The 20,014-nt window shown below is 35.3% G+C and overlaps 1 protein-coding gene across 3 annotated transcripts in view; it reads left to right on the top strand.

Moving 5' to 3' along the window:
• Window positions 1–20,014, top strand: part of LOC136858050 (nonsense-mediated mRNA decay factor SMG7) — a 268,885-nt gene that overhangs the window by 235,289 nt on the left and 13,582 nt on the right. For 2 of the 3 annotated variants that reach the window (XM_067137287.2, XM_067137288.2), the window contains exon 17: window positions 1,261–16,439. In XM_067137287.2, coding sequence (XP_066993388.1) covers window positions 1,261–1,356 — 96 coding nt within the window. In that variant the 3' untranslated portion in view covers window positions 1,357–16,439. Of the gene's footprint in view, window positions 1–1,260; window positions 16,440–20,014 lie in introns of those variants that run through there. The other variant, XR_010858592.2, reaches the window with a different exon arrangement.

A 20,014-nucleotide genomic window follows, 5' to 3' on the forward strand; every position in this document is an offset into this window, starting at 1 on the left:
CTGGTTTTGAATTAAAATGAGTGTGCTGATATGACTGCACATAATTAATTATATAATAAGTACTACCATCAGCACTGTTACTAAGATGGCTTTGATATTTTATAATGATGTAAAGATAGTTTGTCCAAGAGGCGACCCCTCTTTTTTTTTATTTACAGAGTACCATTGATCACAACTGCAATCTCTCACTGCATTAGTTTTGCTGCACTTTGATTCAGTTTCACTTAGAATATTACCATCTTGGGAGAATACACATCCTAAGTACTTGCAATGGTCCATCTGTTCCATATTTTTTATTCCTGCCTTGACATTCAGTCCTCTTATGTTTCTTTCCTATTGACATCACTTTGGTCTTGGAAATGCTGATTTTCATATCACTTCTTTTCAAGTTCCAAGATATTAGATTGAAGGCTCACAGCACAGCCTGCCTTGAAGACCAAGTTGTCAGCATAGGCCAGACTGCTTACTACATTTCCACCCAATAGAATCCCTCCCTGATATTTAATACCTTTCAGTAAATGTTCCATGTATACTAATAACAACAAACCTGAAAGATTACTGCCTTGTCTAACCCGAGTTTTCTTCATAGTATTCTGTTTCCAGTCTTCTGCGTCGGGTTGTGAATCAAGGACCTCCACAGTTTTCTATCTCTCCACCACTCCCTTCCCTTCCTTTGTCCAATATATCTTCTACTTTTACTCCTCACTTTTATGTACTCTCTTTCAACATATCCATCCACCTCTTTCTGGGCCTTCCCCGTTGTCTTCCTCCTATTATTTTCTCTGTAAATACTCACTTTAGAACTCGATCTTCCATTCTCATCATGTGTCCATACCATTTCAGCTTGCTGGTCTCTATCTTGTCTTGCAGTTTAGGGAAATTCAACCAATGTAATTTAAACCAATAACTCATTCTACGATTTGATACTTGATGTAAAACATACTTGATACACTGGATTTTTATGGTCAGCTGTATTTACTTTTAAAGTTTATTTCTCAAGTAGTCATTTAAATGCTCTCCTTGGTGTTAGGAATTGCATAATATAGCTTTCTTCTTTTTCTCTGTTGTTTAATTTTCTTAAAGCTAGTTAGAACATGTTTTTAAATCCTATTTCTAATGAAATTATAGTTATTCTTTCTTGTGAGGGAAATATAATCCACATATAGCCTTCAAAATCTTTCCTAGAAAAGTGATAGCCTGGAAAACTAAAATGCTATTTCCAGAATAAGGATCTGGTAAAGTGTCAGTTGTATTTTTCAGTCCCTGTGGTCCGGACCAGGCCCTTCTCCACTGGAGCGGCTGCTGGAGCAACAGAAGCAGTTGAGGGAAGGGCCAGCACCAAAAGGTGGGACTTGAACTCTTACAGGATGTCCAGCAGTACCTGCTGCTGCTGATTTCTGCAACCTTCCAAATGCTATGCTGAAGATGTGAGGCATTCAAAACAAATCCGTGTAAAAGTCTAATGAGTGGATACATTAAAAAAAAAAAAAGTAATGTCTAGCCCTGATGAGGACCCTGGAGGCTAGAAAGCTACAACACTACACAAGAACAACAGGTACTGTTGTTACCGGGGTAACATTTCAAACTAGTTCTAGTAGTACCATCCATATGTATCATATGTAATGGGATATTTGCTGTATTTTTTCTTTTATCATATTACTTTCACTAAGCCCTGCCTGTGATGTGCCTGCCTAGCAAACATCTCTGTCCAAAGTAGTGACTCTCATTTATATGATAAATGATTGCCACTCCAACAGGCACTGTAGTGAAAACTTCTTTTGGCAGGGATATGGAATAAGAGGAGGACTGATGAATGAGGTAGTAATCACTAGAAATGTGTCTTAGCTATTAATGTGTTTTTAGACATTTGTAGACCAGAGGAGAAGGCAGCTAAAGGGCTTTAACTTTTACCTTGAAAATGTCTTAGAAAGAGGAAATCTCTATGTATTGGTGGAACCATCCCTTCAAGCGCATTGCGATCCCTCGTCAGAACAAACAATAATAGAGCAGTACGAATGCGCACAAAGCCAATAGAACATGGCAACAGCTGCCTGGCATTCTGCCAACTAACAAATTGAATGTGTTAATTTGTCTGAACCAAGTGATGGATACTTAACACTTTTCATGCTGCCAGTAATTTTAGTTTTTAGAACTGAACATCTGTTCTAATGGATGGTCACGGGCCTCACATAATAAGAGTAAGTCACTGCTTATCTTTCTTCATATTTTGATCCAGTATTTTAATTTTGATATAGCTGTTCATTTGTCCTGCAGATGCTAAGGTTAAGCTTGGAAGCCTTTACTGTAAGAAAACAACCCAGCTCTGCAGTTACATATGTTTATTTTTGTATCATGACTTCATCAGCTCAGCATCAAGGTTATAGGCATTTGCTTGGTCATGATTGACCCATTTTAAAGATTTTTTAATTTAATCAGTTCTGTTCTTTGTCTGCAGAGGGCAGTGTCCCTGACTTACACAGATCTTGCATTTATTGTATTTCACTGTGATACTTCATACTGCAGTCTTATTGTATTTTTGATGTCAGAATGTTTTTGCACATTAAAGATGCCTTATGCTGTGTAGTACAAGTTAAGCATGTTGTGATTGCAGACCATTGGCCTTTTATAGGTAACATTCATATTGCCTTTTAGTCCATAAAAGTCATTATATTATGTGTTTATTTCTGATCAGTTCCATCTTATGTATTCAGCAAGACATGGTTCAATCTTCAAGAAAAATGACAACGAACAATCCTCGTAAGGATCATGTACAAATCTGATTATGACAGCCTAGATCCAAGATTGTTATTAATTTGAAAGAATATTATATTATCTGCCTATAACCTATAATGGGTTAAGTACAATTCCATGAATATCAGTCCTCATCTAGAGAAACTTGCAAGTTTTTATTATAATTAGAAGCTGTAATTGTAACAAATCTTTTCAGGTCGTGAGACTGATAAAAGCCATTCCTGACTTGATTAGAAATTTCTTGGTGGGTTCTGACAACTTTCCTTAACCAACGACATGTATCACTTAATCAAAAGGCTTGTGTTACAAAAAATGGGTGCCTGATGTTTAAAAATTACTGATACTTCACCAATAAGATAAGGATGGAATATATCTGTGACTGAATCTTTGTAAGAATGAATTATAAGTGTATCAATGAAAATTAAATTAGTTGGTGTATTTTGTGCATTGATTACTCATTGATGGAACGTAAGAAAATGGCTCCTCCATTGTTTTAAGAGATAAGCGAGTGAACTGGCAAATACTTGTTTATGTTCATAAATCACTGATTTAGCAGTTATGCTCCATCTTGTTACTTTTTTATTGTTTGAAATCTTCATTTCATTGTAACTCCATGGCCTGGACACAGTAACCATGTGCAGTAGTAGGATGGAAGTGCCATTATATTATTATATGAAAATCTGTAGCTTTGCAGTTGAAAAACTTGTTTTCTTCAGAATAATTGTGAGCTAACGTTTTAATATTATGAGTGCCAATTTGCTTTCTTGCATATGAAAGATACACTTTGGTCATTTAATTTATCTAGACAGTTGGTTGCTATTGGGGAAATACTGGGTTTATTAAGCAGATATCTTATACTAATAGAAATCAATTTTTTTTTTCCATCTGATTAAGTGATAACAACATGCATATCAAATATTCATTCAAATGATTGGGAATGTAATGCAAATGACTGTAATTTAGTGAATTATTTTATCAGAATAAAGATTTAAATTTTGCACTATTTAGGTTACAGAAGTTAAAATATTATTTCTTACTTACCTAGTGAGTGTGAAGATTCTGTATTTATTGTGACCTGTCAGATGGCTATTTTGACAGCAAAAAATATTTCACTATTAATGAATATAACTTGATATACCTTGCCAAGACTGGTTTTTCATTTGGATTGTCTCCTTCCCTTCTCAGGTGTTTGAATAAGACCAAATCACAAAGCAGGGATAGTAGCATCCTTGCTGTAGTCTTTATAGTTTGGCATATTAACTTTTTCAAATGTAAGTGGGTATTTTATAGCGACCTTTAATGTTGTTCTCATAAAATTTTGGTTTATCAAGAACTAAGATCAAAGAACTGGGTTAAATATTATACCCATCTCTGGCATTCTTATGTTGAATATTTGAGTAAATTGTGAAATCTTGGTTGAATCACTGTTTTCAATGTATGTTCAATTAGTAGTTCAAATCTGATGTGTTTTACCATTGCCCTGTCTGATACATTTCACTGGATACAGATGCATGACAAGTTGGGCAGAAGTTTGGAGATATTAAATTGTAACATGATGAACCTCCAGTATAAAACCAGACATAATTGAGTAGGCTTCAGGGTTGCCAACTTGGATCGGAGAGCTAACATAGATGATGATAATTTATCAAACTTAATAGTAAACTGTCAGATCATGTAGAGAAAAACATAATAGAATATATTCTTGTATCCTGTTTACGTTCTTATCTTTCTATACATATGACTTGTCACTTGTTTGTTCCTTTCGATTACTTAATGGTAGGATGTAATAATTTTTCAAATTCTAAATTATTATTTCCAACCTTGTATGTGTTGCAGAAGAAATTGGTGTACCTCATTATATGATCAAAATGGTTAACATTCCTTCTACCATATTTCATATACAACATTTCCCTTTATTAATTTTCCACCAATAAAAAGATTGTTGTACAGTATTTTTATCATTATATTTAAACTCAAATTTTAGAGTTCAAATTATGCTGTACACTATGGGTGAAGATTGAATTGCTAAGTATAAGCTATCTCTTTTACAAATAATGCAAAACTACACGTAAATTCCTTTTTGTTTTGTTCTGCAGTGGTCGTGACTAAGAGTTTGTGTTGAAATAGCACAGTTTTTGGAAATTACTGTAAAAAGGAGGTGATCTTAAGATGATTTGGCTCTCAATGTGGAAAATATTAACATAATCAGAGAATTTGTATTTCTAACTCTGATTTTGAGGAAATATTGCCCTGATTATGCTAGTAAAACATCTAGGTTAACATTTGAAACATCTAGGTTAACATTTGAATTCCATTGTACATTTTGGTAGAGACAGTCAGGGTTATCACATTCTGAAATCTGTAAATGCCAACAAGTCACTGGAGAGAGAGAGGGGGGGGTGGGGAGAAAAAGCTTCCTTCGTAACAAAACAAATAAAAAGTCCCAACTCTGTTGTTACATCACTTTACAGCAATTTAACAATTCCTTGTTACTATACAAATAGTCAAACAAACATTAACATATATAATGTTAAATTAAATTTCACTAAAACAAGTCCTTCCACCGAATCTATGGTATGCCTATTTCTTTCCTTGGTGTACTGTGCTTGTATTAGAGAAAAGAGCCTTTTAACATTGGCATTGCAGCCTGGTATTGTAAAAAAATCTCTGCATGGCTTGATTCTGCTTCCTATCATATGAAGTGACAGATTTCATAAAATTGGAAAATTGATCAAAACAATTGTGTCATCAATTTGGACACCTCACTCCATTATACATTTCTGAACAATTTCCCCGAAAAACAAACAATATTTCTTCTTACTGGTGACATCACTTTACATCTTGAAACTGAGAACATTGAGCCATCAAGGTTACAGTTGGATTGTTATTTCCATCGATCTGTAATCGCCAGTCGCATGAAGTAACCGACACTTAAAACAAAAATAATGCTCACTATTGCCCTCATACATGCAAAACAAAAATAAAGAAGACTTCATTATGAAAAATCTGGACAAATTAAAGGATTTCCAAAATGTATGCAGACAGCTATTTTATTATCAGAGAGTGGAAATGTATGCATAAATGTTGACATATAGTAACCAAACAGTCAGTAGGTAAAGAAATGATATCTTTTGGGTTTATACCAAGTGGAGGATGAACCCAAAACATATTGTGTGTGTTATGAGCTGTAACAAACATCAGTCAAAAGATTAATTGAATTTTCATGGTTTTTGAAATTTGGAATTTTTCCTTTTTAAACCAGTAGATAGTGTTCTCAATATAAAAGTCATTGCCAAATACTATAGATGTTAGTGTCCTTGGTGGCTTTTTACTGTTGGAAGCTTTTTTTTAATTTATGCCTACTTTGAATTCACTGTGAATATTGAGCATTGAAGTTCTTACTAAACAGTGAACAGTTTAATACTCTTGGTTCTGAATCATTAGATGATTGCATTGTTCAGTATAAATACTGTGAGAATGATTGTAGGCAGGATGCAAATTTTGGATAGCCAAGTAAAGAAATAAAAGAAGAAAATAATTTCTCCAAGAGAAATGTATTGTGTGTTTTAGTTAGTTCTGGTAGTTATAAATAAATGTTTCCAAGGTGTTACATTTATACATTTAGTCAACTTCTTGTTGACTCAGTAAATAGATGCCAGACTGGATTCATATTTTGATCATATTGCCATGAGAATTGTACTAGAAATATAAGAACCAGTTTCCTCCTCCATCCATTCTCTTTTTCCCTCTTATCTAATGGAATCAGAAAGAACACTGAAATCAGTCTAGCCTGATGTTCACAATAGCCACCATTATTGCTTGCATCATGATGTTCAAACTAATACTCTTGCATATTCTGCTTAAAATGTCAAAATATATTTAGCCTCCGTCGGTCGCGCTCTAATTTCGACACGATAAGTCGCGCAGCATCTAGAAGGTGCCATTGTGATATTAGTTTTAAAAATACATTTCCTGTAGACATGTTTGGATATAATTGAGTTAAATAATGTTGACATTCCTTTTACTCTTATTTCCATTGTTAACAGCAACAATAAAGCTCTGCAGGTTGTTTTATCTCGTTTCAAATACAGTATTACAAAAAATGCTGTGTCATATCTCTTAGGTAGTATTTATTTCACACACAGTAATATACGCAACAATAAGAACTATTAGCATGATATACCCATAACCTTGTTCACAGAATGTGAAGTAGGAAATAACAACGTAAAAACAGCAAAGTATGGAGTGTAGTACAGAACTAAAGAAAAAATATAGAATGAACTGTTCATCTTTCCTTTATTTTCCCAAGTCCAGATTTTGGAAGCATTCATGACGACAAATAATTCTTCCGTGTTCCAGACAGAAATGTTTCTTACACTTCCTGCAGCTGTGCCTTGTCATTCTAGTGATCCTCTTTGGTTTAACGAGCTTGCAAGTATCACATTGTTTCTTTTCAGCAAGTGGAGGAAGGGTAGTTCCAGTGGCTATTGCTTCTTTGTCTTGCTCTGCAGGTCGGTAATTTTCAAGTTGGAAACACAGTGTAGAATGGAGACCTGTTGGATTCATGCTCCTTCACCTAATCTCTTCTGACACCAACTGCTCAGATAGTGTTCTCAGAAACAGTCTCATCCTACTGACATTCATTCCGTTCCCAATAGCCACTACTTGAGCATTTATGCCAGCTACATTCAACATAGCAAAGAAAATAACTAGTGGCCAACGTGTGGTATTTCGGGCTACGTTGTAACTCCCACACGTTTTATCCACGACATCTACTCCACCCTTTGTCCCATTGTAGCATGTCATAATTATAGGTTTGGCATTTTCTCCAGTTTCATCATCAATCAAGTCATCATCTAAATGATGACTGGAAACGAGCAGGACAATTCTGTTTTTCTTAGGAACATAGGAGACTAAAGTGGCATGTTCATTGAAACCAAACATTGATGCCTTTACTGTCCTTTGTTTCACATTCGTAAGCTCAGCTAGCAGACATCTTTTATTCTTTCTAATTGTGCCGACATAAGATAATCGCTTCTTCTTCAAGTTAACTATCAAGTCAAAGTCTGTGAACCAATTATCCACCATATTATTACGACTTGCATTATAGATAGGCTGTGCCAACTGCTTAACAACATCTGATGGTTTATTACTGATATGAAACGGCCCCTCTGGATGTTTCCCTGGGTAAATTTCCAAATTATGACAATAGAAAGATTTTGCATTCACTAGGGTGTATATTTTTATCCCGTATTTGGCTGGTTTTGATGCGATATACTGCTTAAACCGGCATCTTCCACGAAAGGCGTCAAGCTTTCCATCTATTGTTACAAACGCCTCGAGGGAATAGTTCTTACAGTTGTCAACAAATGATTGAAATACTTCCCAGATAGCTGCCAAGTTGGAAATTCTAAGTTCCCAAGAAGGGAATTATATATTTTTCCACCAATAGAGCATGTCAAAAAACAGATCAGATGTCTGGTTTTTTTTTTAGCTGTCAAGTTGTCTAACTATTTACGCTCCTCTCTTGTAACCCTGTCGTCAAAACGAAAAACAACAAAGCAAAAATTTAAAACGCCTTAAATTCATAACAAGACAAAATTTCTCCACTCCATTGCCGTCCTTGCCCCACAAGTCCTCCGGCATTATTTTGTTTGCATGTAAAATACCAGCCAAATATAAAAGTCGTAAGAATGCCTTTATTTCAATAATATCAGTCACTTTCGCATCTCTTTCCCTTTGAAAATGTCCTTTTACGTGCTGTATATACTGATTTGTATATGGAACGACATTATGTAACATTTCGTCAGTTATAAACAATTTCCAACACTCACCTTCATGTTTTACGTGACGTGCATCACCAATAACTCCTGGCAGTTTGGTGAGCAAATTATGTGGGGGTGTTTTCTTCCTACGATTAGATTCAGGGTGCTTACCCCATTTTGTGTTTTCATACTTCCCTGCATAAAACAGGATGTTCCTGAGAAGTGGTTCATCTTCCGCTCCACTTTCCTCGGTATCGAAGTTGTCTTCTCTGCTCTCAGCCGGAAGATCTTCAGCGTCAGTATCACTGTCCTCTTCATGCTGTTGTTCTTCGTCAAAATTATCATCAGTAAGTAAACTGTGCATTAATTTCAAGTCACTAGGATTGTTTCAATCGAAAAACTGATGGTGGATAGTATGTAATAAAACTGACGGTTACCGGCCAAACTAAAAACACGGAAGGTTTAGGTCGTGTGGCATCCAGTAGGCGCCAACGTTCAGTATCCCAACACTAATATTATCAATAATGACAACTTCTCAACTGTATTGTAAAACACTGGGAGCTATGAAGATACTGTGGGTGCAGGTTCACCAGACACATGCGCTGTGAAGTAGGGCACGAAAAACTAGTGGTGGCACCTTCTGAATATGGCGCGACCAATGGAGGGTTAATAAAATACAAATATATCTTTGTTAGATATAAAACTGATGAAAATTGTGCATTAAATTTTCAGTTGTGCAACTTTGGGTGAATTAAAGCTATCATGATTAAAGCAATTCATTAACTCTGTTATTGTACATTATGTATTTTCTTGACACATGTTTTGAATTACATTAAGTATATTATTCAGTCTCTCCTTTTCTGTTTATATTTCTTCAAAAAGCTGTCAGCCATGTGGTAGTTGTTTAGGAACTTCTCTCTCAAAAGTTTTTGAAATCAAATATTGCTCCTCCCCCTCTCCCTCCCTCCTGCAAATAATGGGTGTTTTTTTTTTCCCCCTTGTTGGAACATCTCTTAAAACATTTAGTTGACCAGGTATTAGATGTTCATCATCTAATCTTACTCTTTGCTGTTAATTAAGCATCATTAAAATCTCATTAAGGCATCATTAAAAATGTTAAATGAGGTCTCTGAAAGTTGTCTCTTTAATGCTAAATCTTCTATGGTTGTAAGTTTGTCATTGCGTGCAATCAAAGTTATGTATTTTTCTGTATAAGCTCTCCTGAAGGAACACAGGTTAACATTAGAATTGCTAGCTTTTAAGGGTTGGTAATGCTATATATTTTTAGTACTTTTATTCTGTTATAATCAAAGAATATCTAATTTTAACTGTGATACCTAAATTTTTAGCAGAGATGACCAGCCCTTGTGCTACTGCACTATAACACACTTGATTTTTTAAAGTAATTGCTCTCTTAAATAATAATTATTACTATTCTTTGTAATTACATAAATACATATCATAATTCTGTGAAGAAAAATGTATGATAAGTCACAATCTTTAGATAGTTTTTGCCACACACAGAAGCTTGCTATGCACTGCTCTGCCATCACTTGCATTACTGAATGTATAGCCCTAGGAAGTGGCCAGTTGTGGGGTGGAACAGTGTTCTGTTCATACATTCCCCTTTCACTACTAAGTGCGAGTCAAGCTCCAAAAAGCACTCTTCTGAATACTGTGGTGATATGAATTCAGTTGATAGTTGAATTAATTAAACTGTCATTTTAGTTATATCATTTAATATTGATGTTAAATATGTAGCTTCATAATATTTTTATAACACATTCACAATTTTTTTTAAATTTATAGTGAAATTTTTGATAGTAATAATCACTGGTATGAAATTATAGATTTTATATTGTCAGACATTCTTGGCTGGAATATTAATTTAGTGAATCGAAAGTCTTCAGTTCATTTAACAAAAAGGCTACTTTTCAAATATTTGACAATTTGTCAATAGAAAGCACACATCCTGTTAGAAAAAGGTGGGTTTTTAATGGGTCTACTGATTACTGTTTTATGCTCTCTTTTCCCCTTGGCAACACTTAAGTCTACTCTAAATGTAAAAAATCAAAAGAGGTCACAATGAAATTCAGGTATGTGGATGGTGATGTTAATTTGTTTCTGAAACAAGCATTGTCATGGAAGCATTTATGTAATAGGTACATACCATGTTCATTTGACTTTGGTGTACCGTTCATTTGAGATCAAATATATTGTTTTTGTTGCTTGCATGCTATGTTGTATTGTTACATAAATATTTTGTTTCCTGCCATTTTGTCTTCACACTGTTTACATTGTTTTATTTTGATCCTGCAAATTCTTCCACCAATAATTGTGATGAATAAAATGAAAGTGAATGTATAGAACTCAAAATAATATTTATTATATTGTCCATAAAAAACTAATTTCAGGTTGACTAGCTGTTGTACTTCAATTATAATTTAATTTGCTGTTGTAAAATCATAATAAAATTGTGTGTGTTCACAGTCTTAGGGCCATTTTCCCCAAATGAGTTTAAACTAGGTTTATTTTAATCTGGTTTAAGTCTGAGTTTAAACTAACATTCATTTTCCTCATATTGGTTTAAACTTTCTATCAAGTTTAAACTTGGTTCAAAGTTAAACCTTTTATATTGTTGGTTTAAACTGCTGTTTATATTCAACCTTCTTGACATTTTATTAACGTATCTGTGATTTTCCTAGTAGAAGGGTTAGTTTTAACTACCAGTACTGCAGCACTTTACTAGAAAACGTACTAAAATTATAACCTAGTATTAGCATTAGAAAAATGGGAGAATTTATTGAAGTCTCTTGTTAAATAGGAAATAATTTTGATGTGCAAGTGAGGTTAAGAAGCCGCATTCCAACAAAAATTTACAATCTTGGAAAATCGGATGTAACAGAGTTTTTTTGATGGATTTATAATTCATAAGCGAACAGCAAGGATTGTCTAGTATCGAAGAAGGATTCAGTTAAAACGTCAACTGCACGAAATAATGCTATTTCGCTAGAGGCAATGATTATGGTTGCTTTAAGATATTATGCAGCAGGCATTTTTCTTATTAACAACGGGGACCACAGACCTTAAATTGCAGTCTCCTTATAACATTATATACTATAAAATACTGTTGGTGGTATGAATACTGTAATGTGAAGCATAAAAATATTCCTACATAAGTCGTGTAATACATCTGCTCTTCATGCGGTGCCTGGTGGCTGTGGTCGCTAAAGCGTTAGGTCAGCATCGTCCGAATCCGTGACTAGACGGTTCGAATCCAGTTTATCAAAAATATTTTTACCATCAGAATGTTGACCGGCACGGTAGGAGAGGCGGTGGTATACAATTTCTAATCGCTAGATTATATATTTATAGGATCAGAAAAACAAAGTGTTTCATGCTTGCTAGTAAACTTGTAATCGAATAAATTATAGTTAAGAATGTTTCATCGTAAATATTGCCAGCATACCAGCAATAGAAATATTAATGCTATAGGGAGAAGAGTATTATGCATACTGTACGACATATCGCGAACTTGGTTATGTTATAAACGAATATGGAATCAAGTACCGGTAATACATCTCCAAATAATACATCCTCAGTGGTCTGTCTGCTGGATCCAAGGCCGAGGGCGATGGATTTTAATAGGAGATAGATCCCGAACATGCTTGGAATTTGTTTACTTGAAATTCACATAAATGTTGATTTTCCGAGGAAAGGAATACCATATGCCTATTGCTGAAAGACCAGGATTTTAATATTTCAACGTTCCCGTGTGTTCCGTAAGACAATACAGACATCAAAAAACACGTATTAGGCCCACGGTACTTGTTTATGGTAAAGCATGACAGAGAAAAATAAGAAATAAACGTGCGTTCCAAGAAATTGTAGACAGCAATAGGTAAAATTATATGACACAACACTTTGCAAAAATGTAAACAATTTATTTATCAGTAAAGCTAATATCCCTCCGATTTTTTTCTTTATTCACTACGTACGATAGCATTAATTCGCCACAAACAGCTGATATTATTACAAAAATGTCGGTCATTGAATTACTTGGCTCTGATTGGCCAATTCCAATCGACCATGCTTTCGACTATTCCTTCAGTGCAGCCAACGTTAGCGCCAACGACTACTCGCCCGTTTAAACTAAACGAGTGTCAGAAATTGGTGGAGAAAATGGACGCAAGTTTAAACTAGGTACTAAAGTTAAACAGCTTTAATTTATACCAGGTTTAACTCGATTTGGAGAAAATGGCCCTTAAAGTAATATTCAGACTTTTTGTGTGCTTCTAATATTTTTCAAATTTCTCGTCATTTGCACTACCTACCCTTTTAAATTTTTTGAAAAGGGATGATTCCATTCTACATGCTATGTCAGAAACAATTTGACATATGACAATTCTTAACTATAGCTGATACAACTAATGAAAAATAGATGCAAGAACATTGTCAGTAAAAATTGGCAAATCTTTACGATACTCTCACCAGTATAAATAGCATCATAATTATGGCTAGCACCATTGGGCTTTGCCATTGGTTGAACATTTGCCCAATGTAATTTCATTACTATAATTCAACACAGCGAGATGTTATGACCAAATGTTGGACAATAGGAAGTCCTAAAGCAATCAGGCAGTATGTCCGACACACTAATCACCATTTTAGACAGGAGAAAGAATGAAAAGGATAAGCGTATGTGTTGGTAATAAAAATTCTCGACACTGTTAAGGATGGATTGCACTGCTATCACCTTTTTCATAACTTTTACGGGAGAAATAATAAAAAAAAATAATTGTATGAATTATTATACGTGCACAGATGAAGTGTTCTTTCTTAAAAAAGAATCTAAATACTGTAAAGCATAAATTACCCTGCTGGTGTCATTGTTATAATTGAAAGAAATTTCATAGGAGAATGACTTAATTAGATATTTGAACACTGTGTAACATTGATTGTGCTGCTGTCTTTTTTGAACGGTGCAGGGATGGCCATAATTTTTTAATAAATACTAGGCATATGAGTACCGGTAATTTAAATTACTGACATTGCTATAATAAGTTATCTGGGGAGAGTGTTCCTACTTAAATTCTGAGCACTGTAAAGCATAGATTGTGCTGCGCTGCTGTTGTCACCGTTTGAAACATTTTTCATGAGAAAGTATTGATTAGAAATTTTAACACTGTGTGTAACATAGATTACATTGCTGTCACTTTTTAAAATAAACAGTTTCTCCTATAGTTTGTTAATAAATTATATTGGTAATAATATTGGTCCAGGGGAAACGAATGTTGAAAAATTATTTCATACACATGCGTAAAGAAAGTCTTAACATATATATATATATATATATAACACAAATAAGTCTTATAAAATGTCCAGGGCTGGCCATAAAGAGGAAACAAATGCCGAAGAAAAATTATTTCATACAGACACGTAAACAAAGTGCAATGTATATAGAAAAACAATGTAGCAAAATTGTACATACATTAAAGGAGAGGTGATCCCTCCCCTAATACTCAATTTCATGCTTTGCCATCATTTTTCACATTTTCTCTGCCTGGTTATCAGTCCATAATTAACACATTGACGACGGGTGCTTTACGGAGTCTGCTACCCCATGTAGACCGAATAGTTCAAGCCTCCAAGAAAGAAACTACACTGCTGCACTCAAACTACTGTAAATCGAAATGTATTCAAGACATCGACCTCAAACTTGGAACATGAACTCACTAGGTTGCTTCGTAGTCTGTACGTTGTGATACTTTTCAAAGCACAGTGTAGTATGAATGCCGTATTTTTGCCGTTCGTATACTCATTGTTTTCAAGTATGCAAGGATATTTTTTTTTTTTTTTTTTTTTTTTTTTTTTTTTTTTTTAAGGCTACTCCCCAATTAGTGTTAGCCATTAATCATTAGAAATATCTAATTCACTGTCTCTCGGTACCTATTATAACCGGTTTGTACATAATTAATCACAATTATCTGTAGCCGTCAGCAACTGAATATGCCGCGCCATGTTGACATCTGCAGGGGTGCTCCAGGGAATAGCTCTACATATCCGACATTATTTTGTTAAATTCATGAAGGTTTAAAGAAAGAAGAGTGCAGCAATAATTTATATTCCAAGACTACACCGTTTGGAACTCGATCTCGCCCACAATTTGATCAATAATAAAAAAAATACAAGGTGCCGAAAAGCGAGAATTCTCGTAGCCCGTCATCTACTGTCAGCTGGAAACTACGAGAATTCTCAGGGCTCATCACCCGTGTGGCACATCAGATAATGAATCTGCATATAAATGTTGAAATCTTGTACAATGATTCTCGGTGCATAAGAACACCCATGTATATACGAAGTTTCCATGGCTACAACGATTGTACAATAAAAAAATACATCAACATTAAAATGTACGATCCCTCTACTCCATGACGTGATTAAATGTAGTTAAAATTATAGCCAACAGATAGCACAAGAAGATTCAAACGATACCCGTGCGTGAAAACAGAGATCTCCGGGGCCCGTTGTCAACCACTGGCCGCAGTACTATGGAGATCTCCGGGGCCGTTCGTCAGTGTGTTAAGGTAACACGTCAATATTCAAAGTTATGCTTTAAAACAGTAAAATCGGTTATCTTTATGCAGCATCCATATTTAACAATAAATTGATCACCATAGCAATGAATAACTTATCATAGCAACTAGTAATTTATTTATTGACGGGCCGATGACCTAGATGTTAGGCCCCTTCAACAAGCATCAATCAATCAAGTTATTTATTGACATAGCAACGAATCAATTAAACAGGCCCAATGCCCCTCCCTCTCAGTTTGGTAGCAGTCACAGGGAACATAGTACGTCCCAAGCGAAAAATAAACATCAAACAGTGGTGCCTCCACTGGTGAGAATTTGGTAAAGATTTACCTTTAAATTATTGTCAGCCCAGTAAAAATATAACTAGGCCTATTAGCAATCTCATGAATTGTAAGGTACTTTGAATTGATTTTTCCTTATATCTTACTATTGGTAATCTCTGTTCTTTTGTACCATGACTCTAGATATGCATTTACAACATAGTGGTATAAAATTGAAGTTGTCTTTGATTGTGTGTTTAGAGCCAAGCAAAAGAAAAGTAACTAGATTGAGTTGACTTTTATTTATAATTCTATAAATCACAAAAGAAATTGTTTCACATATCAATTTTATTGACAGTTTCATCTTCTGGATGTTACTGCAAGGCCATACCTTCAGAGAAGCAGCTAATTTGAAAAATGATAATCCTGGTGAATTTTTATATTGGAATGTATATTATGTCAATGTTAGTTAGATAATTTACATTATTAATTTGAATTTATTTTCTGGTGGAGTCATATCCTCTCTGTTCTTGAGTTGAGGTTATGATAGGAAATAAGTTTTATCAATTACTGCACGAACCAAGCTGCTGTAGGACATTGTAACAGATAAGTTTGTTCAAATCACCATCTATTACTTGTTTTTATATTTTCTGCCTTTGAGTAATGACTGGATACAAGAACAACAAATGTGGGACAGCATATATACATTTAATAATGTGTTGAAACAACCATTTTTAGAACCTGCCACATTATTATAAGAATACTAATTCTGATGTATGTGATTTAATGCATAAACATGTTGCTAATCTAATACTTTCTTTTATTCATCCTGTCTACAAAGTTTTTTTATCATGATCCATCCCTAACATGTAGGGTTGTTGTCCTCTCTATTCTAATATCAATATTGTTTATCAGTTGTTGTTATTATTGATATCAGTTTTAAGATTTGTTCCTGGTAGGCTGTATCACGGAGTCTTCATACAAATTTCTTGTTGTTTCAATAAATCTGACTTGTGGAAAGCTTATGGAAAAAAGGCCATTCCCAGTTAGCATTTTATGGCTAGAAAGAGTTTGGTTCCTTCTTTTAACACATTCACTCCCAACTCCCTCTGTGGGTATTTAATCGTGCAGCCCAGATGCGCCTATGATTCACTGAGTAACATGTAAAACACGGATTTAACTTTAATTTCTATACTATAAACCCTAAAAATCTGACAATTTGTTCATACCTTCACAAGATGTTCAAGTACAATATTTTACTTGCCAAGACTATTCATTATATCACCCATTGCCACTTGAATTCCAACTGCACACTTCAACGACCTCTGAACTGGCAGATGTTTACTTAAATCACTTCCCACAATGCGGGGAAATTACCCCAAGCTGTAGCAAAATGCTCATCTTCCCGCTGTCTACCGGCAAACTGATATACTGTGTTACGGTATCTAGCATACATTTGAACATAAAACGTCATGAATTTAAATCCAGCTAAGGTCGAATATGGTATTTTACAAATGTGAAACTTATTCTGACCATGGTCGGATATGGGAGCGAATGTGTTAATGTAAATATTCAAGCTATAAGTGAAAATCATGTATTTTAAATTATTACAGTTGAAGAAGTGGAGTAGCCACTAAACCCAAATGTTACGGTGAGTAGCAACTTGCTGGTAAGATGACAATTCAGAATCTGCTTATTTGTCAGAAAAGGGTCTGTTGAACTTGTGGATTCGGAGCTTATCTCTGGATCACATACTGATTTTGTTTTGTTATATATTGTCCTTTCGTTTCTGAGACACTACCCTGCACTGTCCTAAAGACAGAGCTTGTTGTTCAGGTAATCTAGACTCAGTTATTATCCATAGAAAATAGCATACAATTTTCAACAAGAACCCAAGACCAGGTATATCAGAGAATATTTATTTTCCTAAAATTGTTTATAACAAACAAGCTTGCACACACAGCCCGTTAAGGCTTTGATCTGCTAAGATAACTGTTGCCCAGTCGAATAGCCTGCAGATATGGGAGTGCCACGTGGACAGCATGATGACATCCTCGGCCATATTGCTTGGCTATCATGAGTGGGTCCTCTGCTTCTCACATCAGACAGTTCTTCAGTTGGTCTCATGGCTGAGTGAACCCTGTTCCTGCCCTCAGTCCAGGATTAAAATCTTTGGACAGGCCAACAATCGAACGTGAGGCCTCCGGATAAAACATAGGCATGGTAACCTTATTGAAAGGTTCTGGTGATACACAACTTACATGTGAAGATATAAACTCCTGAAATCATAACTTAAATTCAGATGTGTTGTATATACCATGTGGAACTTAAGAATTGGAACATGATTCATGCCAAGGCTTGCATTGACAAGTGTGCTGCAAAGAAAAGTCATTATTACAGTTACACATTTTACAATTATTGACTATATCCACGATAAGTCAGTGGATCTTGTTTGAAAAAGGATCTTGTATGACATGCAGAGGTTGGGTTAATCTGGTTCACCATGAAGGTTCAAATTTTCAATATAAAAAGGGATCTCCCAAAACCGGTATTAATCAATGTTCTAAGATCATGAGTTGACACAAAATAATAGCTATTTTTACTTGTTATCCAGCCCTTATGGTTACATGAAAGTTACATTACTCAGCAAATGAAGTGAATCACTCTGTGTGAGGTAAAGAAACGTAAAATCTATTTCTGCCGGTAAATTAGTAATGAAATGCAAATCATGGACCAACAATAACACTACCCAGTATGATTTTTGTGCAAAGCATCTGATAAGTGATTTTCACTAAAGGTAATTAATAGTTTTTTTTTTAAAATCATATCTAATTTTTGTGTTATTCGCCATTTACTGTCTGCAATAATAGGAAATCAGCTGTTAGTGTGGCTGCAATTTGCTTTGTTATTGTTGTGCGTGTTCGTCCGATTTGTCCCCTCCATTGAACTTGTCAGATATAAAGTCTAATTTTAGAATTGTTACAACCTAAAATGCAGAGTTACAATCTGGTCCGGTGGCACACAGTTGGATCATTAGTTTGGTGGAAGTCTGACATGTTGTTTGTGTTGTGTTGTGAAAATGGTGAGTGTGTCTGAAATTAGAACAAGATGTGTGAATAAGCCAGACCCATTCTGTTACATGTAGGTGTTATATAAGGAAAGGGCAGAGTAGGCCAATAATTGCATTGATGAAGCATTTATATTGTGCATATTTTAAAGTAAAATTAGGAGACTCGGACAAGGCACGGGCCCTCCATGTTATTTGTAAAACTTGCCTTGATAAGCTATGACAGTGCAGCCATGGGAAACCTAACGCCCTTCCGTTCAGGACAGGTTTATCGCAAGTCTCGGGATCATACCAGTGACTGCTACTTTCACCTGTGTAAAGTAGCAGGATTTGATTTTTTTTTTTTAAGGACAGTTTTGGATACTCAAATTTAAAGTCTGCCATGAGATCTGTTCCTCATCGACCATAAATTCCAGTACCTTCACCTCCTACCAGATTACCTAACTCGGAAGCTTCCTTAAATTCTGATGATGTGCAAATTGGTGGTATGGATTTTTCAGCAGCCACAAAAGCAGTAAGCTCACAATTGTTTAACCAGCCGGTGTTTAGTAATCTGATACAAGACCTTAGTCTCACTTGGGCAAAAAGTGAACTGCTGTGACTTTCCAGGACTGATAGAACAGCTGGAGAGTGATGACAAGCCGGAAGATTGGAGACTGCTTGTGGATTCCTCTAAAAGGAGCTTAAAGGCTGCACTCTTCATAACAGAAACATTCTAGCTTCGACACCTGTGGCATGTTTCCATTTCAGAAAATTACATCACAGTGCAAACTGTTTTGGACAAAATTAAATATCATAAGCACAGGTGGGATGTGTGTAGTAACTTCAAGGTGTGTGGTATTCTGTTAGGACAGTAAGCAGGTTATACTAAATTTCCTTGTCATTTATTTGAATGAGACAGCAGAGCCAGGGACAAACACTGGTCTACATCTACCTGGTCCAAGAGACAAGTGTTGACACCGGATGTAAAAAATGTTACAAATGCTGCCTTAGTTGACCCACAAAACATTCTGCCACTGCTACACATCAAACTGGGGGATCATGAAGCAGGCTGTTAAGACCTTAGACAAAAGGAGCCTGTGTTTTCAGTACATTGCAAGCAAGTTTCAACATTTGTCAGATGCAAAGGTCAAGGAAGGCATTTCTGATGGGCCCTGAATTAGAAAGCTTTTGAAAGACTGAAATTTTGGACAGGTGATGAATGCCATGGAACTTGCTACATGGATTTCAATGAGGGATGTCATGATGAAATTCCTAGGAAATGTAAATGATGAACAGTTCCAAACAGTAGTGAAAACTTGTTGGATCACATGAAAGGGTTGGGGTGTAGTATGTGCCTGAAACTGCACTTCCTTCATTCCCGTCTCAATCACTTTCCGGAAAATCTTGAGACTGTTAGTGAAGGGATGGGAGAGAGGTTTCATTAAGACATCAAGGAGGCAGAAAGAAGATATCAAGGGAGGTGGGATGTACCAGTGATTGTCGACTGTTGGTGTTTGAAAAGATATGGCAAACATGCATCAGTCAGATGCTGGACAGCCAAGCAGTCATTCCAAGGGAACATCTAGGAATGTT

This window comes from Anabrus simplex, chromosome 1 (assembly GCF_040414725.1).
Source record: "Anabrus simplex isolate iqAnaSimp1 chromosome 1, ASM4041472v1, whole genome shotgun sequence".
NCBI classification, from domain to species: Eukaryota; Metazoa; Arthropoda; class Insecta; order Orthoptera; family Tettigoniidae; genus Anabrus; species Anabrus simplex.